Source organism: Rhineura floridana, chromosome 18 (assembly GCF_030035675.1).
Source record: "Rhineura floridana isolate rRhiFlo1 chromosome 18, rRhiFlo1.hap2, whole genome shotgun sequence".
Lineage (NCBI taxonomy): Eukaryota > Metazoa > Chordata > Lepidosauria > Squamata > Rhineuridae > Rhineura > Rhineura floridana.
The window spans coordinates 23,854,328-23,881,793 of NC_084497.1; the positions used below are offsets into that span (position 1 = coordinate 23,854,328).

The window sequence follows — 27,466 nt, forward strand, 5'->3', positions numbered from 1 at the left end:
TTGGGGGTTCCACGATGGTGGAGGGGCCACCATCACTGCCAGCACTCCTCTCGGTGAAGGAGGACAGTGCAGAGGCGGGCATACACCATAGGAACACCCCTTCCCCATCCATTAACAGGGGGACTTAGGATTCCACCCTGATTCACTCAGACTGCACAAAAAATTCTTTGGGAAGCGTGTCCGGTAAGCCATCTCACCGGCGGTGAGCAGTGCACCACCGTTCTCCCAGTTTCATAAACAGAGCATAAAAGGCTGCCTTACACTGAATCAGATCATTGGTCCATCGGCCTCAGTATTGCCGACACTGACTGGCAGCAGCTCTCTGGGATTTCAGGCAGGGGTCACTCCCAGCCCTACCTGGAGATGCCATTGGGGATTAAACCAGCGGCCTGCTGCATGCAGAGCTGGTGCTCTGCCGCTGGGCTACACCCTCGCTCCAAGTCTCATCCTAAGGCTGAGATTCCTTATTCTCTCCCCCTCCCCTCCTCCCCTTCGAGCATTGCGCATTGATCTTCCCTTGCTGCTGCCTGGAGAGAGAAAACGAATTTGATTGACCACGTTTTGTTGCATGTATATATCGGAATTGCCACAGATTTTGTGTTTTCTGCTTCAAAGTCGGCGTTATGGAAGTGTAGGTAGATGTCTCACTGCCTGCTTGCCCCGAGTGTGTGAGCAAGGGGCGTTCAGCTGTCAGCCAGAGGTGCAGATTGAGCATGCGAATGACTGGTGCTGGCAACGGCAAGGCGGTGGATCCAGTCAGGGAGTCTTAACCAACCCCCCCCCCAAAAAAAAATCTGGAGCTGAAACTGGGAAGCAGCAGACAGACTAAAATATTAGACAGGCACCATCACTGTTATCTTTTTGGCGCCTATTGAAGACCTTCCTCTTTCAACAAGCCTTTTAAGTAGAGACCTTATCCCAGTCTGCGTCTGTGTTGGGACTGCTTTTCAGTATGTTCTTAAACCTTCTTTTAAAAATGTTTTTAATCTTAGAAGATGTTTTGAAAGCTTTTTTAAAGAAACATTTCTAAAGCTGTTTTGTTTTAATGTGTTTTAAAGTTTGTTTTTATGATGTTTTGAAGGTTTTAGTGCTTTTGTTTGCCGCCCTGGGCTCCTGCCGGGAGGAAGGGCAGGATATATATCAAATAATAAATAAATAATAATAAAATGCACGCACATTGAAATCCATGCGCGTGCATTGAGATCTAGGTATGCTAGATTCAAGATGTACCCACTCAGAGATTTAAATCTTAGGAGAGGGGGTTACAATGGGAAGAACTCTGTTACACGTGCATGCACACTAATAGCACTTTGGAAAGACACACACACACATCTAACACCCCTCCCCACAAGGTTATAAAATAAGAACATCAAAGCACAACAACGTGGAATGCATCCTGGGCAAGTGATGACCAAGAAGTCCAAATGCCAAGTCAACTTCACCCACTTTGGAATGTGGCAACAAACTCTTGCTGGAGGGTCAGAAGGATAGGGCAGACCCTTGTGAGGCTTGCATAGAACAAAAAGGGCATTTCCCCCCTTAATAATGTTATTTGTTATTTAGTTTAATTTTTGTAAATTGTATTGCTTTCATTGATGTATTTCTATACTTGTGTTTATTTTTCTTTGTAAGCCGCCTTGAGGGCCTTTGGCCAAAAGGCGGGGTATAAATAATAATAATAGTAATAATAATAATAATAATAATAATAATAATAATAATAATAATAATAATAATAAAGCAGTGAAAAGAACAAGATCCATTTGAACAATGGCATCAATTATGCAAGGGGATAGCCCCAGTGGTGCAGTTAGGCAATTTTAGACTGGCATTAACGGTCTTACCTGCAGGGTGTGGGTAGCCCTAATGCACATTAATTTGTTTACTTCAAAATGTGGTATTCCAGCGTTGCTGTGTTCCGGGGGCCCTCCTATTCATTTTGGACCCTGTCCATCTGCCCCAAAGTCCTTCCCAGATAGTAACACTCTGCTTTAAGCAGAGGCTGAGCTGCCACCTGTTGGGGATGCTCTATCTCCAGATTCTTTGCTCTGAGCGACAGCTTGGCCTAGATGGCGCATAAGGTCCCTTGCGACTCTGTGATTCAGTGGCTGCGTATGCGCCAGGCATTTAAAGTGCTCTGGGTTGTACGCCGTGCTAGTCCTACTCAGAGTAGAACCACTGAAGCTAATGAACAGGAGGTTTATTATTTTCAAGGGATCTACTCAGTGGCGGTGGCTGGTGACCATTGAGACTGGCGGGGCGGAAGAAAGGGGAGCCCCACAGTAGCAGAAATAGAGCCAATGAAAGGCAGAGCCAGTTTAATTCTAGTCTTGTCGCCAACCTCCTCCCTGCTGAGTTCTACAAGGGACAACACAGAGATTAACAAGGAGGATGCTGACAGCCAGGGCCACCCCAGGGTTGGTATAAGTAAGAAGACAGCCAGGTGCAGACTGGCTGAAGGCAGACTGAGATTGGTAGGCCAGGGCCCCACTAGCTCAAATGGACCAGCTTCCATTGGATCTATTCTCAGTTGGATTTAGTTTAATTCAACCCATTCTTTCCCTTAAAGAATCCTTTTCCCCCTCACACAGCTACATTTCCCAGGTTTCTTAGGGGGAAATAATGTTCACTAAATGTGCTTTAATTTTGTGGTGCATGTGCAGCCTAAGATAGGAACCAAACTATAGGAAATGTATTTGGTAATTAAGGACTGTTGGAAGGGGTGTGTGTACCTGAAGAGAACATCCCTTTGCACATGTGCAGAAGCACCCTTTTTGATGTCATCATATGCTGTAGTAGGACAGCAGATTCCAGGCTTGAATTGTAGTGATTTTGGCTCTGTGGCGTTTGGAAAGCTAAGGTGATTGAGCAATGCTCTATCCTGTTATGACTAAAAATCTTAGCATGACCAGTGCACGTTTATTACTGCAGAGAATAGCAAAGTGTTGGGGCTTTGCCTGATGAGGGCCTCTGTGTAACTCAGAAGCTTGCGTCACTTGGCTATTTCACCTCTCTCTCTGCATTTGAGTTTGGGCTCAGTTGGAGTCAAAGTAACTGCTGAATGCACAGAAATATATCTTTGGCAGGAAGACTCTTCATGGAACTGAAAACACGCAAGGACGACTTGAGAACAGGCTGGAGAAAAAATCATGAAATCACCATCTGAATAGAAACGACATTTCCTGTGCATTTGAAGCGCAGCAGAGTTTTAAAATTTTTAATCTACTTTGCAACCTAGTCAGGGTTGGCTTTTGAAATCCAAATGTGAAGGATGCTTCCCATTTGCAATTTTATGTATGTTTACTCAGTAAGTCCCGCAGTCTTCCCTGCGGCTTTACTCCCAAGTAAGTGTATACAGGATTCCCACACCTGAGTCATTTCTCATTGAGATGACCGCAGACATGTTGGGTTGTATTCAGAGAAGACCCACTGAAATTAATGAACCAAAGTTAGCTATCTCGGTTGCCTTCAATGAGTCCGCTATGAATAGGAGAAGCATTGAATACCACCCGTTATACACACTGTGCCTCTAATATCCATATTTTTGTACACATTATTGGTTGAAGGACTGTATCGCAAAATCCAGAGAAGTGCATCAAAAGACAGACTCATTTCTGTTTCTGCATTATTTTGGGAAGTTTGCATTGAGTTATACTGTAAATAGGAATAGGATCCCTTTTTCTGGACAATATATTGGGTATTGCAATGGATTGTGCTGTTGGCTTTTTAATCATATTTTGAGTGGTGTACCATTTTTTATTGAACTGTCGTGGTGACCTTGATTAAGCCTTTCTCTCTTTGTCACAGTCGCTAATTTCATGAATGCAACCTCATATAGGTTGGCCCTTAGTAATAGCACTCAGGATCATGTTGGTTGTTTTCAACCTTGGTTAAATCTCGTGAAGTGCAACGGCATGAAAATTAAAGCTAATGAAATGTTAAAAATGAAATTGAGAAAATAATCTCTCTCTCTGTCTCTCTCTCTCTTGAGCATTTAATGTGCTATGGCTTATGTTATGCTCAACATATAACAGGACATGAGCGTGTAGGCAACATTTTAGCAGCTCTAAGAGCAAAATAATTAATAAGGGCAAGCTGAATGAAGCTGAGTTTCTCACAAAATGACCTCTGCAACCATAGGGGCTAGTACCTTTTTTTTTCTTTAGATGAAAATAGATACTCTTCTCAAGATTCTAAAAATCTCCAACCAATGGAAGAAAGTAATTTTCAAACAAGACTTGGAATCATGAAGTCTAGAAGTGTGTTTTTTATTATTTGTAGCCATCTTTGCTTGTTTTTTAAAATACAAACTGGGGGTTGCACAAATCTAGTAAACACTGGCAGCTTCTGTGTCTCGGGACACAGTTAGCCTCTGGGCCGCTTACCCTTACAGGGAAGGGGCATAACCTACTGGGAGAGCATCTTTTTTCATACAGAAGGTACCAGGTTCAATCCCCAGCATCTCCAGGTACAGCTAGGAGAAACCCTTGACTAAAATCCTGGAGAGCTGCTGCCCGTCAGTGCAGACAGCACTGATCTGGATGGACTAATGCCCTGATTCAGTATAAGGCACCTTCCTATGTTCTTGTGTCTTAAGGGAAGGGCCATGGCTTTGTGGTAGAGCATCTGCAGAAGGTCCCAGGTTCAACCCTCAGCATCTTCAGGAAGGGCTGGGAATGTCCCCTGCCTGAAACCATAGAGAGCCTCTGCCAGTCAGTGTAGACAATACTGAGCTAGATGGACCAACGGTCCAGCTCTACAGCACCTTCCTGTGTTTCTCTGCACGATATAACAAACTTCTGAGTGTTTTACACTGTAAAGATTCAGCCAGCAGAGGGCACCATCTTGTAAGGACACGAGTCCTTTCCCGGAGCCAAAACTCCTGCAACGGGCGTTGTTTGTGTATATGCTACTATGTTCTTTAATTGGCGGACACTGTGCTAAACAAAAGGCATATTAAAACAAACCTTTCTGTATTTAAACAAAACAAAAACCTGCTCATTCCTGGTTGCCAACAGGTTGGCTGCCAGCCACAGTCTTATAGCAGTCAGCCCGGGCCCGATTCAGAAGGCCAGTTTTGAGCATTGCTAAGACTAAAGTAATAACAACAGAAGATTTACGCAACTTTAAAGGTAACAATGAGGACATTGAACTAATCAAGGATTGTCAAGACCTCGGCACAGTCATTAACTAAAATGGAGACAACAGTCAAGAAATCAAAAGAAGGCTAGGAACTGGGGAGGGCACCTATGAGAGACCTGGAAAAGGTCCTCAAATACAAAGATGTCTCACTGAACACTAAAGTCAGGATCATTCAGACCATGGTATTCCCGATCTCTGTGTATGGATGTGAAAGTTGGAGGGTGAAAAAAGCGGATAAGAGGAAAATCAACTCATTTGAAATGTGGTGTTGGAGGAGAGCTTTGCGCATACCATGGACTGCAAAAAAGACAAATAATTGGGTGTTAGAACAAATTAAACCAGACTATCACTAGAAGCTAAAATGATGAAACTGAGGTTATCCTACTTTGGACACATAATGAGAAGACATGATTCACTGGAAAAGACAATAATGCCGGGAAAAACAGAAGGGAGTAGAAAAAGAGGAAGGCCAAACAAGAGAAGTCCTACAACGGCAAAAACTGAGATTAAGGAGGAAGAACATAAGAACATAAGAACATAAGAAGAGCCTGCTGGGTCAGGCCAGTGGCCCATCTAGTCCAGCATCCTGTTCTCACAGTGGCCAACCAGGTGCCCCAAATGGGAAGCCCGCAAGCAGGACCTGGTAGCCGGTGCTACCTCCTTGGACTAGTTGAAAACAGAAAAGCCAGCAGGTGGGCTTGGAAGAATTGAGGTTGATGGGGCAGCGTGCCAGTTCACCCTAAATCACCAGCCTCCTCTGCAAACAGCTCTTTGCGTAGGAGGGGAGAGCGTCCCTAACTCTGAGTACATTTCAGGGAGTATCTATTGCTGTCTGATGCCCTCCCTTCCACCGGCTCCTGGAGGCCTTCTGAACAAGCCTCGATTATGGTCCCTGATACTCTTCCTGCTTCATTCCTGCTTAATCTGTGTTGGAATTGCTTTTTAATATGTTCTTAAACTTTTTTTTTTCAAAACGTTTTTAATCTTAGATGCTTTATAGCTATTTTTAAGTAACACTTTTGAAGATGTTTTGTTTTAATGTGTTTTAAAGTTTGTTTTTATGATGTTTTAATGTTTTTAGTGCTTTTGTTTGCTGCCCTGGGCTCCTGCTGGGAGGAAGGGCAGGATATTATTATTATTATTATTATCATTATCATTATATTCCTGCCACCCACTGTGGAAGTTTCATGGATCTGTGACACTCCAGAGTATCACATCCATCCATCGATTCAGGACTGGAATGGAAATTGGGCATTGGCTCTCGCAACTGCTGAATGCCTCCGCTGATTTGTGTTGTGATTTAGACATGTTGTTGAAACCTGGGACATTGGGGAGATTCCCGGAAGTGACATCTTGTGAATCAGGTCGCTGTCTGTCACTCATTCCTTCTGGGGATGTTGGGCTGATGTCCCCATTTGAGGCTAAGGTTATGAGCGGTGCTCTTCCAAGTGAGGCATGAGGAGCGAAGAGGAATTTGCTGTAATCATCGAGAAAGATATCTATAGGGGAGATAGTCATTCTGATCAGGTGTTTCCAGATCTTGGTCACATCTGGTGGAATGTTCTGTCTCCATAGTCAGAGGCAGTAGGGCTTGTATCTAATAATAATAATAATAATAATAATAAATAAAATTTTATTTAGCAGACGCCCATCTGTCCGACTGAACGGACACTGGGCGACGTACAATAGACGTACTAAAGATTACTTTAGGAATGTTTCACAAGCGTATGGTTTCATATATGGTTACTCTTTATGTTTCTAACTTAAATCCTACTTGGAGTAGACCTATGAGTCTAAATGGATAGATGTTAGTCTTGTCCCTTGATTTCAATGGGTCTCCTCTAAGCAGACTAAGGTTTGATACAACGAAGTGTGACTTTGAATATACCAGTTGCTGGGAATCACAAGTGGAGAGAGTGCTCTTGTACTCAGGTCCCGCTTGTGGGCTTCCCAGGGTGGGCATTTGGTTGGCCAGTGTGAGAACTGGACACTGGACTAGATGAGCCAGTGACCTGATCCAACAGTCAGACTCTTCTTAGGTTCTTGAGGTGTTACGTTTCAGCTCTGAATATCAAATCCTCTGGGGTTTTTTTTGTTTTGTTTTTAAACTGCTTTGGAAGCTTTAGGCCACATTCACACCATACATTTATTCCATCATTATTCTGCTTTAAACAGTCATGGCTTCCCCCAAAGAATCCTGGGAAGTGTAGTTTGTGAAAGATGCTGAGAGCTGTTAGGAGACTCCTATTCTTCTTACAGCGTTACAATTCCCAGAGTGGTTACCATTTAACAGTCAGCCTCTCTTCCCAGAGAATTCTGTAAACTGGAGCTCTGTGAGGGAAATAATGGTCTCATAACAACTCTCAGCACCCTTCACAAACTACACTTCCCAGGATTATTTGAGGGAAGCCATGACTGTTTAAAGTGGAATAATGATGGAATAAATGTATGGTGTGAATGTGGCCTTGGTTGAGTTTAATTTCGAACCCTGTTTTGGAGCATGATAACCTTTTCCTTTACTTACACTTGAATAAATTAAAAATGTTGCCACGCCCACCTGCCTGTTTTGCCTGGGCTGAAACATCCCTCCCTATTTTGCCGCCCTATTTGGAGATAGCAAAATGTGGACCACCACTGGAGCTATGGTTTGTTTTTTTCTTGGACTTGGGGGGAGTCTCACTCGTTCATCCCAGAGCTTGGAAGTAACTAGTTACAAGTAACGAATTACTTGTAATTCATTACTTTTTTGAGTAACGAGTGGGTAATTCCTTTACATTTTGATTGTAATAGAACTAGGAGTAATTTTATTACTTTTGTGGAGTAATTGTAACGTTTCCAGAATTACTTTTGGGCATTACTTGGGGGGGAGCAGGGGAAGTCTTCTGCTCCTCTGATTTGTGGATGAAAATCATGTGCCTCAAACTGGGCTTCTGTGCAGTGTCGCTCTTTCCTCATGCTCTGTGGATGGTAGGAGGCAACAAGTGAGGAGGCGGAGAGTGAGACGGGGTGGAGTGGAGAAAACAATTATTTAAAAAAACGGATAGTGGTGGTGAAGAATGGAGTGGAGGGGAAAAGGATCTGGAGGTCAAGAACATGGATAAAGGAGGATAAGGAGGCAGCAGCAGAATGGAGATAAATAACTGTGGAGATGAAAGAGGACAACATGTGTGTGTGTGTGTGAATTCTGTGTTTGCACTTAGCACACAAAGCGGCCTCCACCACCCTCTCTGGCTACTGTGCTGCATTTGCAGTATTTTAACTTTTTTGCATCTCAGGGGAAAATGTTTGTTTGAGTGAGTGTCCCTTAGTTGGTGGCAGGGCAGGGTCCGGGAGGTGGTTAAGTGAGAGAGATTATGCTGTCTGTCTGAGTGGGGGGGAGTTTGCACTTGGTTTGACGTGCAAAGATCTGAGTAGTGGCCTCTGCCTCCCTCCCTACCACCCTTACCAGCGGAGAGACCACCATTGCTATCTTATGAATAAAAATAATTATTCTACTACCTCTGTATGTGTGTGTTTGTTTTTAATGTTGTTTTAGGCTACTTAGATGTGCAGCAGCCAAGGCCAGAACCTTGTAGGCGGTTTTTTAAAAAGTAACTGAAATGTAATTGTAGTGATTACTTGAAGGAAAAGTAATCAGTTACTTTCAGAGCACTTGTAATTGTAACGGTAATTACTACTTTTTGGGGCCATGTAACTGTAACTGTAATTTATTACTTTTTAAAAGTAATCTTCCAAGCTCTGGTTCATCCTAACCCAGCATTTCAAAACCTGCTGTAGATTTAGAGAATGGAGGAAGCAGCTGTGAAAGAGAAAGAGATGGAAACGAACGAAGAGGAAGACGCAGCCCTCATTGAGTTCTACAGCTCCTTCAAGGACCTCTTTGAGTTCTTCTGCTTGAACACCACCATCCACGGCACCATCCGCCTGGTCTGCTCGAGTCGGAACAAGATGAAGACTGCCTTCTGGACCCTCCTGTTCCTTGCCAGCTTTGCCATGTTGTATTGGCAATTTGCTCTCCTTTTCAGCCAGTACTGGGCCTACCCTGTGGTCATGTCGATGTCTGTTCACTCCGCACCAAAGATGTTTCCCGCCATCACCCTCTGCAATCTGAATCCATACAGGTAGATGAAATTGGGGGGAGGACTTCCATTTGAGCCTCGGGAAGGAAGGGTTGCAATGACAAAGAGTTCACTTGCAGTTTGGGAGGGACTGTAGCTTGTCAGGAGTTTTTGGGAGGGCACATTTAGGCATAGGGATGGACAAATCTGTCAATTTCAGTGTCTCAGTTTCCCAGACTTCACTTCTCTGTGTTTCTGAATCGGTTAGCCATCTCCTCATGACAGTTCGTCAGCATTGTGGTGCACATTTCTTCTAATATGTGCATTTTGCTTCCTAGGCAAAGTCTCAAGGGCAGTCGTAGCCAATCAGGGATCACATAGGGAATGGCAGAGCTTGGAAAAGTTACTTTTTTGAACTACAGCTCCCATCAGCCCCAGCCAGCATGGCCACTGGATTGGGCTGATGGGAGTTGTAGTTCAAAAATGTAACTTTTCCAAGCTCTGGTGAATGGGATGGTAATCACAACACTGTGTACTCTGTGTGTATGTGTGTGAGGGTGTATATGTGCGACAAAGGGAAAGAAATGCTGAACCGTTTTCCTGATTTTAGTCTTTCTCTTCTTATAGAAGTAAATGGAACAACCGTCCCAAGTTGTCCCAAAGTTCTGAGATGGGAGACAATTGAGTTCCCCTTCAGAGTTTTCCTGGGTAGCCTGGCACCTCCTGAATTCTGATGCTCAAGGCAGCTTTCTGTGCCACCTATTTGATCTGGCTGTCCCGGCTGCTGCCTTTGTATAGCTCGCCTCACAATGATATTCAGAATCTTTTGCCATTTCTCCCATCTCCCCAGGGTCAACATAGTCAGAAAAAATATGGCCGAGCTGGATAATCTGGCCAGGGAAACCCTTTATACTTTATATGGCTTCAACATCCCAGAGAAAATACTGGAAGACAACGTGAGCATCAGCATGGAGGATTGGTCAAATGGAGACCCCAGTAAAGCCAACAACTCCAACTTCCAACTGGACCACAGCATCGCTCTGGTGAAAATAGGTGAAAAAGTGGGCTTCCGGATGGTAAGCTGAACAGGGGAACCGATGACACCATCCTTAGTGGCCATCTGTCATTGGCAAATTGTCTTTCTGGATTAGCTGCATGGGTGTTCCTAGGCAGTCAGGGATCACAGAGTGACTGGGATGATATCATAATCTTATGTAGCCAATCAGATTTTGCTACTTTCCCGTGTCACTGAAGGCAAACAGGATATTAGCAGCTTTGTTCCCAGCATGGCTCAGAAAACTCTAAGAAATCAACAAATTAGTGCAGTGGAACTCAGTGATTAAAATCTGTGCAGTTTTGAAAGGTTCAGTCCACCATCTTGAATCACAATGGCATCCAACTGTATCGAAACATAGGTTAAAAAAACCGCTCTTTTAAATCCATCCAAGCTGGTGGCCATTACTGTGTCTTGTGGCAGCAAATTCCATAGTTTAACTATGCGCTGAGTAAAGAAGTACTTCCTTTTGTCTGTCCTGAATCTTCCAACATTTAGCTTCTTTGAATGTCCACGAGTTCTGGTATTATGAGAGAGGGAGGAAAACTTTCCCCTGTTCACTTTCTCCACGCCATGCATAACTTTATACACTTCTACTATGCCACCTCTTACTCTCCTTTTATCTAAACCAAAAAGCCCTAAATGCTGCAGCCTTTCCTCACAGGGAAGTCGCTCCATCCCCTTGACCATTCTGGTTGCCCTTCTCTGAACCTTTTCCAACTCAACAATATCCTTTTTGAGATGTGGTGACCAGAACTTGTGGGCAAGGAAACAGGCTTCAATGGCTATTAATCACGATGGCTATAGGGTCCAAGGGTGTGTGCCATTGAATTGCTGGGGATCATAGAATCATTGAATAGTAGAGTTGGAAGGGGCATTTAAGGCCAACGGGTCCAAGCCCCTCCTCAATACAGGAAACCAACTTAAAGCATCCCCAGTGGGTCCAGCTGACTCTTGAGTGCCTCCAGTGTTAGAGAGCCCACCACCTCCCTAGGTCGTTGGTTCCATCGTTGTACTGCTCTAACAATTAGGACGTTTTTCCTGATGTTCAGTTGAAATCTGGCTTCCTATAACTTCAGCCCATTATTCCGTGTCCTGCACTCTGGGACGATCGAGAAGAGATCCTGGCCCTCCTCTGTGTGGCAACCTTTCTAGTACTTGAAATCAGCAACTGGAGAGGGCTATTGCCTTCACGCCCCGCTTGCAGGCTTCTTAGAGGCATCTGATTAGCTGTTGTGTGATGCCAGACTGGATGGGCCCTTGGTCTGACCTGGCAAGGCCCCCCTTATGCTCGCTCTCGCCAGTTTGGGGCCTGGATAAAGACTTTGCATTGCCATCTGAGCACCTCTCATACGCAATTCTCTTCTCCCCTCAGTGCAATGCAACCGGCGGGGAATGTTACACGAAGGCATATTCATCCGGATTGGACGCCTTCCAGGAATGGTACCGTTTCCACTACATGAACATCATGTCCCAGGTTCCACCCATCATCAATGTTTCAAGTGAGGAGAACCACATCGACAAATTGGTCTATGCTTGCCAGTATAACGGGGAGCCTTGCGGATCCAGGTAACTGTCTCATCCACATGGCACGCTGGCCTGCGTGGTAGTAGAATCACTGAGGCAAAGAATCATCCCAGGGAGGGGAATAGCAGGCCAGTGGCCTGCAAGAATTGGTTGCCCCCTTACTGAATCTTTTCCAGCTATTAGAGACGGGGGAGAAATGCTAATCAGATCACACTCAAAGGCGAACCATTTTGAATCCGACACACAGCCATCCTTGGAAATGCGCACTTTTCTGAATTTTGCAGTGCTGTCCTCCCACAAAGCAATGCATGCAAAAATGCACATACCAGGGTAAAGGGTGCATACAGAGGCATGGGTAACATGACATACCAAATCCATTAAATTAGGGAAAGCAGAAATATCAGGGAAAGTAACCCTTTGCAAAAGTAAAAGTGTATATTCGTAAAAATCGCATACAAAAAAACAGAAATTAGCAAGAAAAGGATGATGGATTTTCACAAGACCTTAAAAAAAAAAGAACTTGCAAACTGATTTGGAAAGGGGAACTTAAGACTGGGACAATTAGAAACAGAAATGGACAGATTCTCACATCCCTACCAGCTCAACAACATGCTTTTTCGGGCTTCGGGCAGAGCCATGGTTCAGTGGCAGAGCATCTGCCTTGCACACAGAAGGTCCCAGGTTCAATTCCCGGCATCTCCAGAATGTCCCGTTCCAAACAATATCCCAAGTGCGGTTGCACCCTGACCTGCCAGTCTACCCTGCTTATTTAAATCCACGATCTCTCATGGAGCAGAGCTGGTTTCTTCTGCTATACACAACAGGGTGTGGGCAATTTTTCTCCCTGTGGGATAATTTGAGGCTGTGGACGGGGAAATTCCCTGGGATTGCTTCAGATGCCACATGGTTTGCTCCCCGTGTCTCCTGAGGTAAAGGACAGGTTGGAGCCATGCCCCAGGTACCGCCCGGTCCTCGCCGGCTTCCGTTTGTCTTCGGCACAGCAGTGTGCCGAGAACAATCTGATAAAGCCTGCACAAACCTGCCCACGCCTGGTTAAATAACCTCTCTCTCTCTCCTGGCACATGCACCAGGAGCATTGTCTCAGGGGCATGGCAGGTGCTTTGCAAAAAGGATCAGGGCAGGGCATGTGTGCGATCCACAGGGAGGGCGGGGAGGCGAATGCCTTCTGTGGCTATCTCCTTGGCCAAATGGCACAGACGCCCTCAGCCAACCGGGTCTCCAAAGTACAGTGAAACAGCTAGAAACAGTACTTAAGTGGTAGAGCAGAGGTGGGCAGCCTGTGGTCCTCCAGATGTTGTTGGACTATAACTCCCATCCTCCCTGATCATCAGTCATGCCAGCCTGGGGCTGATGGAGAGTTGGAAGTCCAATAACACCTGTAAGGGATACAGAGTCCCCATTCCTGTCTTAATCAATCTCAATGAAAGCCAGGGCAGCCACTCATGCAGAGACACACCAGGGAACCTCCTTTGTGGGTGGTGGTCCCAGTTCCCAGGAGCCTTTTGTCTAGGGATGAGGGACCCAAGGCCCTCCAGATTTTGTTGACTACAAACTCCCAACTTCCCTCCACTGACCATGCTGGCTGGGGCTGATGGAAGCTGGGAGTCCAACCTCATTTGTAGGGCTACAGGTTACCCAACCCTGCTTAGCAGGCAGGAGGGCCCAGGCTCACTCCTTGGCATTTCCAGTTAAAACTGATTGGGTGGCATCTGATGGTCAAGGCCCTGAAGAGCCACCAGCAGCCCCAAGTGAACCAAGGGCAGGGACATTGTGGCCTTGCAAATATTACTTCTCCCATCATACCTTAAATATTAGGCAGGCGCCATCTCTGTTATCTTTCCGGCACCTACTGAAGACCTTTCTCTTTCAACAAGCCTTTTAAGCGGAGACCTTATCCCAGTCTGTGTACGTGTTGGAATCCCTTTTTAAGGTGTTTTTAAACCTTTTTTAAAAAATATTTTTTTAAAGCTTTTAAAAATGTTTTTCAAGGCGTTTTGTTTTAATATGTTTTTAATGGCGGATTTTAAAAAGATATTTTAAAGTCTGTTTTTATGATGTGTTAAAGTGCGTTTAGTGCTTTTGTTTGCCACCCTAGGCTCTTACTGGGAGGAAGGGCGGGATATACGTCTGATAAATAATAATAATAACCCCTGGCCACTGGCCACGTTGGCTGGGGCTGGTGAGAGTTGGAGTACTACAACAGCTGGAGGGCCACAGCTTCCCTACCCATGCTGAGGGTTGTATCCAACTAAGTCCTACTTAGAGTAGACCCATTGGGTCGTACTCAACTGAATTCCACTGAGAGCAGCAGACCCACTGGAAACGATGGACCTAAGTTAGCCACATCTGCTCGCTTCAGCATGTCTTACTCTGAGTAGCATTGGATGCAACCCTGAACTGGGGGGCAATATTCTGGCTTGGTCCAAGGCCTGGTCTCATGTGAGCTGAGAAGCAGAAGACGGTTTATTTAACCCTCCCCCCAATAGTAAGCAAAAAAGAATTAAAAAGGCAAGGGTTCTTGGTGGATCCGGCCAAAGACCCAGATCTAGTCCAACTTCCTGTTCTGACAGCAGCCAAGCAGGTGCTTCTGGAAAGCCCACAGGCGGCAATGGAGTGCAACAGCGACTCTCTTCCCTTGTGATTTCCAGCAGCTGGTATAATTCCGAAGCGTATTACGTTTGCCCATGGAGGTGGAACATGATTATGATTACAACAATATCCCACCTTTCCTCCAAGGAGCTCAAAGCAGCATACATGGCCCTCCCCCCCCCTCCATTTTATCCTGGGCTCCTGCTGGGAGGAAGGGTGGGATATAAATCAAATAATAAATAAATAATCCTCACAACAGCCCTGTGAGGTAGGTTGGACTAAGAGATGGCGACGAGCCCAAGATCACCCAGTGAGCTTTGTGGCTGAGCGCGGACTTGAACCCTGGGCTGCCGGGTCCTAAATCGACACCGTAACCAGTATACCAGACTGGAACATCCAGGAGTGTAGTGGCAAATTCAGAAGTACAAGGTCCCTTCACAATAGTCACAGCCACACAGCCACTTTTTTTGAGATCCTCGTTCATGCCTTCTCCCACTACAGACATCCCTAGAAGCAGCATGAAAGAGGAGAGTGTTAGCTACTGAAAAGAGTCTTCTCAGTGGCTGACTCGCCTCCTTTCACTCTGATTGGCTCCAATCAGCAGGAAAGGACAAAGAAGCATGTTAGAAGACTCTTGTTGGTGGCTAACACACTCCCCTTTCCTGCTGATTGGCTCGTAGGATACTGGAGACATAGGGACCCTGCTGGGTCTAAGGTCCCCCCGAGACCCTGGACAACTACACCCCTGGGAACATAGTAGGTTCACCTAAAATGCCTGGACAAAGAAAAAGGGCTTCATCTTCAATCTGGCACCGTGAAGGCCATAATGGTGCCCGATGTCCCTCCTTGGGAAGAAGCTGCCCATCAGCTGTCACATGGCTTGCATATGCTGGAACGAGTGACTTTGAATGGTGTTCTCGTGCGACTCCAGGCCATCCCTCCATCCAGCCTCATGTCCTCTGTACAGTACATGGTGTGACTGTGTACTCTCCTGATGCCAACCTCTGCCCTGGGCCCATTGTTGAAGCAATAAACCAGCGGAGTCAATCACAAGAGCCCATCAAAAAGGCATCTCCGATAATGAAACTGAGCAAACATTTGCTTAAGACTTATCAGGACAAATCTTGGGCAACTGTTGGCAAACTCCTGAAAGTTCTAAGCAAACTCTAAGAAGGTAGAGTCTCTCTCTCTCTCTCTCTCTCTCTCTCTCTCTGCCTGTTCTTTGATCCATTCGTGCTCGAAGCAAAGATGACCTCACTCGTAAAAAGCAACAGTCAGCTTCAGAATGCAAATGTTACGTAATGCAGGGCTGTGCTTAAACATCTGTGCATGAAGTAAATTTGATTTCATGTATATTATCTCAATTCTTAACAAACAAACAAAAACACCCCAAGACAAATAAAATGCTACCGCAGGGAAGAGAAGGGTGTTTGTCACCTGAGGCTGATGGGCAGGTGTCTTCTTAGAAGGCTTCTGCAACGAACGGTTTCATCACGGTCAGACAGGATGGGGTGATAATCTCTCCATCTCAACATATCCCGAGGGCTCAGAGCAGCTCATGGTAGCTTGGGGGTTTGGAACTGGGGACCTGCAACGAAATGTTTCAGTGGGGTGTGCTTCTGGTGAGGGATCCAACCAGGCAACCATGCCCTTTTCCAGGATACTCCATTCCATTTCTCCTCCCACTCCTTTTGTTCCCACCTGCCCTATGAGAGTTCCCCCAGCATTCTGTGGCCAACTGAGCATGCTCAGTCCTCATCAGACTGCTTGGGGGCTTTCCTACCCCTTAAGGGCCCCCTCCCCCTCAATATTTAAGGGGAGGGGATTCCGCAGGGTAGATGCCGCCACACTAAAGATCCGTTTCCTATGTTGTGTGGAAAGGACCTCCTGATAAGAGGGTATCTGCAGGAGGCCCTTATCTGCAGAGCGCAGTGATTGACTGGGTATATAAGGGGTAAGACGGTCTTTCAGGTATCCTGGTCCCAAGCTGTATAGGGCTTTGTACACCAAAACTAGAACCTTGAACTTGGCCTGGTAGGAAACGGGCAGCCAGTGCAATTCTTTCAGCAGCGGAGTGACATGTTGACGATACCCTGTTCCAGTGAGCAGTCTCACCACCGCATTTTGCACCAGCTGCTGCTTCCGGACCAACCTCAAGGGCAGCCCCACATAGAGCACATTACAGTAATCCATCCTAGAGGTTACCAGTGCATGGACAACAGTGGTCAGGCTATCCCGGTCCAGAAAAGGCCACAGCTGTCTTACCAGCCGAAGCTGGTAAAAGGCACTCCTAGCCACCGAGGTCACCTGGGCCTCTAGCGACAAAGATGGATCCAGGAGCACCCCCAGGCTACGAATCTGCTCTTTCAGAGGGAGTACAACCCCTTTAGCCTGCTGATAGCCCCATTTTGTTCATGGATGGTGCTGACTGTATGATGGCTCCACATTCAGAGAATGAGTGTGCTATTGACTTTCAGGAGGAATTTGAAAGCATTCCTGTTTACTCAGGCATTTGATGGCTGAAGGGTACTCTCCTTGGCAACCCGGAGATTACCGATGGAAAATGACCTGTCAGGTTTATTTATTTAATTTAATTTATATACCGCCCTAAGCCCGAAGGCTCTCTGGGCGGTGTACATAAAAGGTTCTCACCATTTCTTATGTTTCCAATTCACTTCTCCACATTTCTGCAACAATTTGCTGCTGTCGTCATTTAAAAAAAAATCCCCAGTGTTTTAGCGCAAATTTCTCCTAACATACACATTTTAAAGCAGCTTTGATTAATGTACACATTTTTGCAAGCCATTTATCGTCACATAATGCATCTCTGTCTGATATTTTCACTCATACATTCATTTTTGTGTCCACATCCCCCGAATATATGCTTTTTTTGTGAACATTGCTTGGTTGGTGACCTGCATCGCAAAATTAGGATAAGGGTGAATTTTGGAGGATGGCTGTGTTTCAGTTCTCTCATTGTGTTGAAAAGTGCGGTTTTGATAAACGCCCCTTTAAATGCGAACTGAATTGCATTTCTCGCCCATTCTGTGTGAACTGCAAATGATTTGGAAACAGCCTGAAAATATTTGATTTTTGACACATTTTTCCCCCTCTTTCTATTATTATTTTTTTTTTTACTATAGCGACACAGAACACTTTCATCATCCTGTCTACGGGAGCTGTTACACTTTTAACAAAGATGGGACAGACACGTTCTGGACAGCTTTGAAGCCTGGGATCGCTTATGGTACGAACGAACAAAAGCGAATGCATAGGCAAATGGAGTGACAACCGATCCCTTGCAAGGGTTAGGCTGCATGGAGACTGTATAACATTCCAGACATGTGAAGTGTTGCTTTACACTACAGCAAGAAAGTATAGTGTGTCACCATTGGCTAGTGAAGACTGGACGATTGGTTCAGCTGGTGTATCTGTCACAGAATTACCCACAGGCCCCAGGAATTGAGAGGACAAAGGAGCAGAATCTTCACGATCGCTCACAGTTTCTGTGAGGGAAGGGAGAGCTGTCAGTTTGGCTAGGTGTGGGTTAACCTTCTGATACAGATGAGATGCCATTTTCTTAGGGTTCTCACAACGGGAGGTTTTCAATTCAAAGCTCACACTAGCAGAACAACTTCAGCTAGTGCAAACGGATTCCCAACCTCCTCTTCCTGCCTGCACCCCGTGCCACCCCCTAAACCTGCTCCAGAAGGCTGGGGGGGAACCCAGAACAGATTTAAGGGGGATGAGAGGGAGAACGTTCTGTTGCACAAGGCAAAATCCTTGTGCCGATAAAATGCTACACAGCGCTACATTGAATACAACCCAGTGTGCCTTGTGTTGTGGAGCACTTCATGTGACAACCCTATCTGGGGGTTTTAAAGAAAGCAGAGCCAAGTGGGTCCTAATTCAGATCAGGACTGTGGCACAGGGAAGGTGGAGTTAAGCCTTTCCAGCAGGGTCACTTTCCCAATTAAAATAACCCCTGAAGCTGTTATTTGCCCAGCAGAAGGAAGACATGCCTGTACGATATGGGTACCTTTATGTCCCCTGCCCCATTGCTGCAAATAGCAGATGTACAGAGTGATTCTTATCGGGGAAATGACCCAGGTGAAGAAGATTACCCTTGCCCCCATCTACTTGGGACCTAAGACAGATATGGGGAACCTTTGGCCCTCCAGATGTTGCTGAACTACCACTCCCATCAGCCCCAGCGAGCATTGGCTAGGGGTGATGGGAGCTGTAGTTCAGCAACATCTGGAGGGCCAAAGGTTCCCCATATCAGTCCTAAAGGAAAGGGTCAGTGAGGGAAATGGAGACCTCTGGACAGTGATAGATGACTCTGAAGGGGAGTTAGAGGGGAGAGGCTTTTGTAAGACAGAGAAGCAGTTCTGCATTTTTCACTACTGTTGTCGTTTACTTCGAGGACGACAGAGGTGGGCTCCCAGTTGTTCAGGTCACATGCGGGAAGATTTCAAGCTTGCAGAGCCTACTTTGGGCTTTTTTTTTTGCTTTACTACAACCCCAGGGTCCACCAAGCACAGCAGGGCACAAAATGGCAGCTCAAGGGGCGGATCCAAATGCCACATAGTGGCTCAGGGGGAAGGGGGGGTCACCCCTTGGGTAATATACAAAGAGAAACATACATCCAAATTTTTACAAATCAGGCATGCTAGCGCCAGAAAATGCCCCATAAAACAATACGCAAGGCAAAACAACTGTACAACAACAAAAATTGACAGATTTCACGGGGGCGGGGAGGAAATTTGCAGGCTGAAAGCCAGGCATTTGTCCCCGGCAATTGTGAAACAATGCATTTGAGAGCAAGCGATTGCTTTTAGGGATTTTTAGAAAGTTGCTTTGAATTGCTTTTAGAAGGCTGCGTTTAACTGTTTTTAGAAGTTTTGACGGTAGTGTTCTAGTATTGATATGTTTGTCACCCTTGGCTGCTTTGGAAGAAGCTGCAGGATATAAAGTCAATAAATAAACAAGCAAACAATAAAAGCACATAAGTAAAAAGATCAGCGGCCACTGGAAGACTAAGGCCCCATCATTCATATACATTTGAAGCAGTATCATACTGCTTTAACAGGCGTGTCTTCCCCGCCCCCCGAAGAATCATGGGAACTGTAGTTTGTTATGGGTGCTGAGAGTTGTTAGGAAACCCCCATTTCCCTGCACAGAGCTAGAATTCCCAGAGTGGTTGAACAATCAGTCCCTCTTCCCAGGGCATTGTAGCTCTGTGTGGGGAATACGGGATCTCCTAACAACTCTCAGCAGCGGACTGATTCAGTATAAGGCAGCATCCTATATTTTAAGGGAAGGGTCCTAGCTCAGTGATAGAGCATCTGCTTTGTGTGCAGAAGGTCCCAGGTTCAATCCCCAGCATCTCCAGGTAGGGCTGGGAATGTCCCCCACTTGAAAAACCCTGAAGAGCTGCTGCCGGTCAGTGTTAACAATACTGAGCAAGATGGACCAGTGGTCTTCCTATAGTCCTACGAAGTGTCCTCAAGGGGTGGTGGAGGAAGCCCTCCCATCACGGGTATAAGACTCCAATGCCAATCCAGCGGACTTCAGTTCGTGGGACGCATTGCCTTGTCCTTCACCTCAGACGGCAAAATTTCTAAGAACATCAGAAGAGCCCAGCTACCAGGTCAGGCCAGTGGCCCATCTAATCCAGCATCCTGTTCGCTCAGTGGCCAGCCGGATGCCCCAATGGAAAGCCCACAAGCAGGACCTGAGTGCAACAGCAACTCTCCCCTCCTGCGGTTTCCTCCATTGGTATTCAGGAGCTTATTGCCTGCAACTATGGAGGCAAAGCATAGCCAATGTGGCCGGTAACCATTGATAGCCTTCTCCTCCAGGAATTGGTCTAATCCTCTTTTCAAGGCATCCAAGTTGGTGGCCATCAGAGCCTCCAGTGGGAGCAAATTCCGTAGTCCTTTCTTTAGTCTGTTCTGAATGTTTCAACATTCAGCCTCATTGGCGTCTTGGGTTGGCCCCAAGCCGTTCACACATGCCAGTGACAGTGGGTGTGAAGTCTTTGACCTGAGAGGGTGGTTCTGATGCCATAGCGAGCAGCACAGAGATGATTCATCACCCACTCGGCCAGGTATTGCTGATTGTGACCTCAGAGACCGACAGTGTAGACAGGAGATTTTATAAGCACGCCGCCCGCCCCCCCGTAAGAGCATCGTGGCACTTCAGGGCTCTGTGTAACACAAAGGGCTTTCAGCCCTGCACTGATGTCACTTCCTGTTTGTACCGAGCTGCGATTTCATCGTGCCTTCCTCTTCCTTCCTCTCTTTGTTCGACACCAAAGGTCTGTCCCTTATCCTCAAAATAGAGCAAACGGACCACATCCCTTTGCTGTCCACCAAGGCGGGCGTGAAGGTGATGATCCACAACCACTTTCAGACGCCGTTCTTGGAGCACGAAGGGTTTGATATTCAACCGGGGATTAAGAGCAGCATCGGGATCACGCAGGTGGGCACAGCGGTCACTGAGCGGGACTTTCGTAAGCAGGAGAAACGTTGGCATGGTGGGCAGGGGGGGATGTGTAGTGGATCATCCTGGATGTGTAGTGGTTAGGATGTGTAGTGCTCCTGGATGTGTAGTGGTTAGGAGCCTTTTCAGATGAAGGCAGAGCAAGGTAAAAATGCTTTTAATCAGGGGTGGGGAAGCTCAGCCCTGGGGGCCAAATGGAGCTCTCTAGGTCTCTATCTGGCCCTTGGTACTCTCCCCAGACCACACCCCCTCCCTAGCCACACCCCTTCTTTCTAAGCCACACCCCCACCAACCTCGCTTCCCAGGCCACACCCCTCCCTAGCCACACCCCCTTCTTTCCAAGCCACACCCCTCACTGCCCTTGCTTCTCATCCTCCTTGAGTGTTTTTGCCTGGCTCCGAATGTGTCCTTGGAGTCCAATAGTGCTTCTTACTTCCCTGGACGGAGGACCTGTGTGAGTTAGAGATGTGCCAGAATTCTGCCCAGTTTGGATTTGGCACTGAATTTTCCATTAATTCGCTTATTCTTCATTGCTGAGGATCGGATTTTAATGTAGCAAATTTCTGCCGCTATTTTTGAAAATGGACTTTTTAAAAAAAAAAAATCCGCCTCTAAAACATTGCTTGTAAGAATGATAATCTATCGATATTTCTTTGTGAAATATTGATATTTCCTTCAAAATACCAATAGCTTTTCTGAGCGGAGAACCCCCCCCGCGGATGGGTAAAAGCAGCGGCTAGTGGATACAGAACAAACTCGAATTGGTGCCAGCCTGTTAGGTGGATGGAATGCTTTCAAACTGGCACCAGCCAACAGATCCTATCCTTAGAGTGAGTGTAGAAACCAGCCCACACTGGGCCACTGAGTTTCAAGAACTGGATGTGCATAGTTGCAAGGGTATGTTGTTGGCTTTTGGAAAACTGATGCTACTTGGGGGGTTGCTGGGGACTAGCATTGCTTGTCTAGGTTTAACTTCTTTTTCTGAACTGATTCTGGCTTGCGTGCAAAACTCCCAGTAATGCACTTTTCCCTCCCCTAACTACATAGGATGAGGTCACTCGCTTAGGCGGGAATTATGGCGAGTGCACAAACTCCGGAGAGAACGTCAACGTCAAACTCATGTACAACGACACGTATACGCAGCAGGTACGGTTAAAGCCAATGGTTTGGTGTCCCAGTTTTTCTCTTCATTCCTGTGTTTCGAAATCCATTCAAATGCTTCACACGAATATTTAGGACAGACAGAGACCCGCGATCTGCCTGGTTCATTCAAATCGGGAAATGGGAAATTCAGACTAGGGACGAGAGAGAAATTCAATTCCGTTTGCATTTGAAGGCAAGCCTACCTGACTCGCACTTCTGAAACCGATATGCGAAAGGAAACGCAGCCGCCTTTCGAAATCCCCTGCTTCTCTGCATGTGGAAACACAGTTCTCCAAGCAAGTAATGTGTACACAGATATCAATACAGTAGGGCCCCGCTTCTCGGCGCCCTGCTTTTCGGTGTTCCATTAATATGGTGCCAGCAGAGCAATCAGCTGGAGGGGGGGCTACAGCTGATCTTCTCCTTTTCTGGCGCGATCAGACTCCCACTCAAGCTGATCGCGCCCGAGGAGGGGAAGATCTGATCTTTTCCTCCTCTGGTGCGATCAGCGGGTTAGGTTCCGGACCCCCGTGCTACAGCTGATCCGCTTTCCGGCGGTTTTCGCTTTCCGGCTGGGGTCTGGAGCCTAACCTGCCATATGAGTGGGGCCCTACTGAACTGGGAGGACGAGGCACATCTTTGTGAACGCTGCATACAAAAATGCATCCTTTTAGGGGGGAAAGTGCATATTAGGGAACGTTGCATGGACAAATGTGTGTATTGGGATCGATTAGCACTAAAAAGCGGAGGCATTTCCGTGCTGTGGAATGTGGAGAACTGACGTTGAGATGGGAACATCAGAAACGGAGAGAAACCAAAATGGATAGGTGTCCTCCAGGCACCTGGTTGGCCACTGGGAGAACAGGATGCTAGATTAGGTGGGCCCTTGGCCTGATCCAGAAAGGGCTGTTCTGAAGGTTCTTATAGATGACTTACCAGATGTTCTTTTTTGTTCTCTCTCTCCCTACCCGCCTGCCCACCTTTCACCTCCTCATAGGCATGTTTGAATTCCTGCTTCCAGCATCACATGATTGAGAAGTGCGGCTGTGGATATTATTATTACCCTCTGCCTGCCGGGGCAGAGTACTGCAACTATAACAAGTACCATGCCTGGGGTAAGGGACCCCTCCGCACATGTGGTTGAGTGTGTTCAGGATAAGTTGTTTTGGCCAATAGCACTGAGAATATGTGCCCTCTTTTTTTCTTGGTGATGTATAAGAAGCCGCCTTAGTTCAGGGGTAGCCAATGTGTTGCCCTCCAGACAGTGGTGGCTGGTGACTCCATGTCAGGGGGCAGTGGAATCCGCGCTGGGTTTTAGTCTGAACTTTCAAGGAGGTGTCCAAGGTGATGAAATCTATTCCTACAATAGGTTCAGCACCTTGGACAGCTCCTTGAAAGTTCAGACTAAAACCCAGAGTGGATTCCACTGCCCCAATGACATGGAGCCACCACTGGCTCCAGATGTTGCTGGATTCCATCTCCATTCTTGACCATTGGCCATGCTGGCTTGAGCTCATGGGAGTTGGAGTCCAACAAAATTTGAAGGGCACTATGTTGGCTACCTCTGACGCACCTGAACTAGGGTGACTACTTATACATCACCAAAAAGAGGACCAAAGACAACACAGATTTGCATACAGGTTGCATGTGCTAATTCAGGGGTGTGGATCGTCAGGTCCTGGGTCCAAAAGTGGTCCTTCAGTCCTCTCTATCTGGCTCTGAGGATTCTCCCAACACCAATCAAGCAAAGCATGTTCAGTTGGGAGCAGGAAGTGCCAATCAAACTGTCTTTGGTTGTAAACAGGAAGTGACAACCCAACCATTCAATAGGAAACAGGAAGTGCCAATTAAACTGGGTTTAGGTGGAAACAGAAAATGCTGATCATATCATCTTGGGGGTTGGCTTGGACAAGGTCCTCTGTGGATAACAGATCTAAATTTTCAGCCACTCCTTTCTTGTGGAAGCTGCATCCTATTGACCCTGTTCCTCTTGTCCCTTCCTCTAGGCCACTGCTTCTATCTTTTGCACAATCAACTCTACAACCAGGTTGACAGGCACCAGCAAAGTTGTTTTAAAGAATGCCACAGACCATGCAAGTGAGTAGCAACAGCTTTTTGATCCACTTGAGTGGCAGCAGGGTCAGGCTTAGAATGTCCCAGATTTTGCACTGACAGCCCGCTCAGTGCCTACCTCCTCTCCTCATCACCTCCAACTTGGACATCTTTAAAGGAGGATTAAACAAATTCATAGAGGAGAATGCTGTCAACAGCTACCAAGGATGGAAGATCTGTCAGATTTTGGTTCTCTTCTAATTTCTCTGTTTCTCCAGTCTTAAATTCACTTCTCTACATTTCTACAGCTCTTTGCATTTTTTTTTAAATCCTCATGAAAATTCTCCAGCACTGTAGTGTGAATTTCTCCTAATAAACACATTTTTGTAGGTAGTTTTGCCTATGTGCACATTTTTGCAAGCCATTTCTCGTCATATAAAGCATTTTTAATGTTACTTCCGCTCATATAGTCATTTTTATGCACGCTTTCCCCTAACATAGGCATTTTTGTCAACATTGTTTGGTTGGCGAACTGCATTGCAAAATTCAAACAAGCATGAATTTTGAAGGACGGCTGTGTTTAGGTTCTCATATTGTTTCGGAAAGTGCAGATTTGATAGACCCAGCTTGAAATGCCAACTGAATTGAATGTCCCACTTATCCCTAATGGCTACTACCTCTGGGATCAAAAGCAATATACCTCTGAATGCTGTTTGCGGGGGTGGAGCAAACGATGGGAGATGCCTATTGTGATCATGTCCTGCTGGTGGGCTTCCACAAGGCTTTTGGTTGGCCACTGTGGGGAACAGGATGCTGGACTAGATAAGCCTTTGGTCTGATCCAGCAGGGCTCTTCTTAATGTTTTTATGTTCTTGCCTTTTTGTAGAGAGACCTGGTACAAACTTTCAGCAGGATATTCAAAGTGGCCATCAAGCAAATCTGAGGTAAAGTATGGCCTGTGTAGAGTTCTAAGGGGGAAAGGATGGTAAGCTAACAGCAGTCTCATATGGCTGCTAAAGATGGCCAATTACCAATCAGGGAACCTACTGCAGTGGAGATACAACCAATTAAGGAACCAGTCGTCTGTAGTGTCCGCTTCCATAGTGAGGAGAATTTAAGAACTCCTCTGCCTCCCTAGACATCTGATGTGGTGCAACAAGTCCTCAGCAGAGTTGCCAACTTTCATTTATTTTAAAATGAAAGGAGTAAAGAAAATGCGTTAAACATATAAGTACAAACAAAACGTTTTGAATATCTACAATTTTTAAAAAAACACACAAATAAACCTCTTTGTAGGCACGTCATTTCCCCCATTTATGTATATAGTTCCTTGTATATATTTTGTTATTATTACAGTTGCCAACATTTCTACTGCCCCCTGCTCCTCTGCTTTTAACAGCAGGTTGACTCAAAGGCCTTCATAGGTGATCATTTTTATCTCAACACCATGCTGAGCTTCGCTGTAAAGCAAGCTACTGTTATGAGCACAACAGCAAGAAGCTGATTATCTGGACAGCTGGCAATCCCCTAAGCCAACCATGGTACATTACCACTTGAAAATGTTCTCTATTAATCAATAATGATTACTGCAGAAAAAAAACCCAAATTATCAGTTGTACTCATGTGGAGTGAAACACAGCAAGAAAATGATGAGGTTGTATCATTAGTCCTACTCAGAGGAGATCCTTTGGAAATATTAGACATGACTAACTTAGGCCCATATATTTCATTGGGTCTACTCTGAGTAAAACAAAGTAGGTGACAACCCAGAGTTAAGTTCTCAGTATAGCCACATTTTGACTTGATGAACCTAGAACCTCAAGAACAGGGATGGGGAACCTGTGACCCTCCAGCTATTGCTCCAACTCTCATTGCCATTGTGGTGTTGTGTTTCAAATCTACTCCATCTGCTTCCACATTTTGAACTCGGTTCCTGTCTCTTTCTTTCAGAAATGGATTCACAAAGCTTTGAATGCTCAGAACAGTTACGATATCACCAGCGGCAGGTTAGCTACAAGCTGGGGGTTTTTTTTGGGAGGGGGGTAACAAATCGTTTGGGGCTTTCAGATTCTTCAGTTTCACTTATAAACACAAGATGTTTGACCAGCCTCTTCAAAACTGGTTTTGGCTTATAAAACCCTATGCAGCTTGGGACCAGGATACTTGCAAGACTGTCTTACTCCATCAGTACCCAGAATCATAGAATGAATCATAGAATACTAGAGTTGGAAGGGGCCTATAAGGTCATCAAGTCGAACCCCCAAGGCCATCAAGTCCAAATAAATAAATAAACGATCAGACTAAGGAGGAAGAAGCTGATGGCCAGGGTCAACCCCTCGACTGGTTGTAAGTAAGAGGGTAGGCAGGTGAAGGCTGGCTGGTGGGTCAGTGCCCTATCAGCCCTTGTGGGCCAGCCACCACTATTGGCCACTGAGCATGCTCAGTCCACATTGGTCTGGTTTGGGATTTCCCCCAAACATCTTTTTGTACTACTGCAAATCTTAGCGTTCCCCCTACCACTCTCTCACCCATGTACATGAGGGGAGGGCGGTCCGTTGAACACTCAGAGAATTGAGTTCACTATTTATATATATTATGGTAGGTTGGGTCCACAGCTACAGCTGAAATTCTCCACCCTATTTGCATACCTTGAAATGTGTGTGTGTGTGCGGGGGGGGACATTTTGCTGAATATTCTTCAGGTAAGACTGAAATCTTCCAGAGGCAGAGAGGATCCAGACAAAAAAACCCTCCAAAATTATTTTGTGAGAAGGTTTGGCTTTACTCTCTCCGACTTCAATACCCCAAGTTTGTCAAAACATCCCCCCAGCCAAATTTGCCCCAGAATAACTTGGCTATAGAATAACTTTTGTTCCTCCGTTTCAGGAAAGATATTGCCAAAGTGAATATTTACTACGAGCGACTAGACTACAATTCTTGGAACGAATCTGCCGAATTTACTGTGAGTTGGGGGTTCCTCTGCTTTTCTTTCTGTGTTTTATTTATGGGGGTATTTAATACGGCACCCCTAGCAATGAGGCCACTCAAGGTGGTTTAGAGAAAAACAGAGGAAGTAGGATCCAGACTATGGCCTCATCTGGACTATACATTTAAAGCAGTGTTATACCACTGTAAACAGTCATGGCTTCCCCCAAAGAAACCTGGGAACTGTAGTTTGTTAAGGGTGCTGTGAGTTGTGAGGAGACTCTGCCCTATTCTCCTCCCAGAGTTCCCTGAGAAGGGCGATTGACTGTTAAACCGTTCTGGGAATTCTAGTTCTGGGAGGGGAATAAGAGTCTCCTAGCAACTCCCACAAACTACCCTTCCCAGGATCCTCTGGGGGAAGCCATGGCTATGTAAAGTGGTATAATACTGCT

The 27,466-nt window shown here is 46.0% G+C and overlaps 1 protein-coding gene across 4 annotated transcripts in view; it reads left to right on the forward strand.

Moving 5' to 3' along the window:
• Positions 1-27,466, forward strand: part of SCNN1D (sodium channel epithelial 1 subunit delta) — a 75,834-nt gene that overhangs the window by 43,398 nt on the left and 4,970 nt on the right. For all 4 annotated transcript variants that reach the window (XM_061600890.1, XM_061600889.1, XM_061600892.1 and 1 more), the window contains 11 exons: positions 8,917-9,260; positions 10,048-10,273; positions 11,627-11,820; positions 17,532-17,635; positions 20,711-20,874; positions 21,943-22,041; positions 23,036-23,153; positions 24,045-24,135; positions 24,977-25,034; positions 26,041-26,096; positions 26,976-27,051. In XM_061600890.1, the coding sequence (XP_061456874.1) occupies positions 8,926-9,260; positions 10,048-10,273; positions 11,627-11,820; positions 17,532-17,635; positions 20,711-20,874; positions 21,943-22,041; positions 23,036-23,153; positions 24,045-24,135; positions 24,977-25,034; positions 26,041-26,096; positions 26,976-27,051 (1,521 nt within the window). In that variant the 5' untranslated portion in view covers positions 8,917-8,925. The remainder of the gene's footprint in view (positions 1-8,916; positions 9,261-10,047; positions 10,274-11,626; positions 11,821-17,531; positions 17,636-20,710; positions 20,875-21,942; positions 22,042-23,035; positions 23,154-24,044; positions 24,136-24,976; positions 25,035-26,040; positions 26,097-26,975; positions 27,052-27,466) is intronic.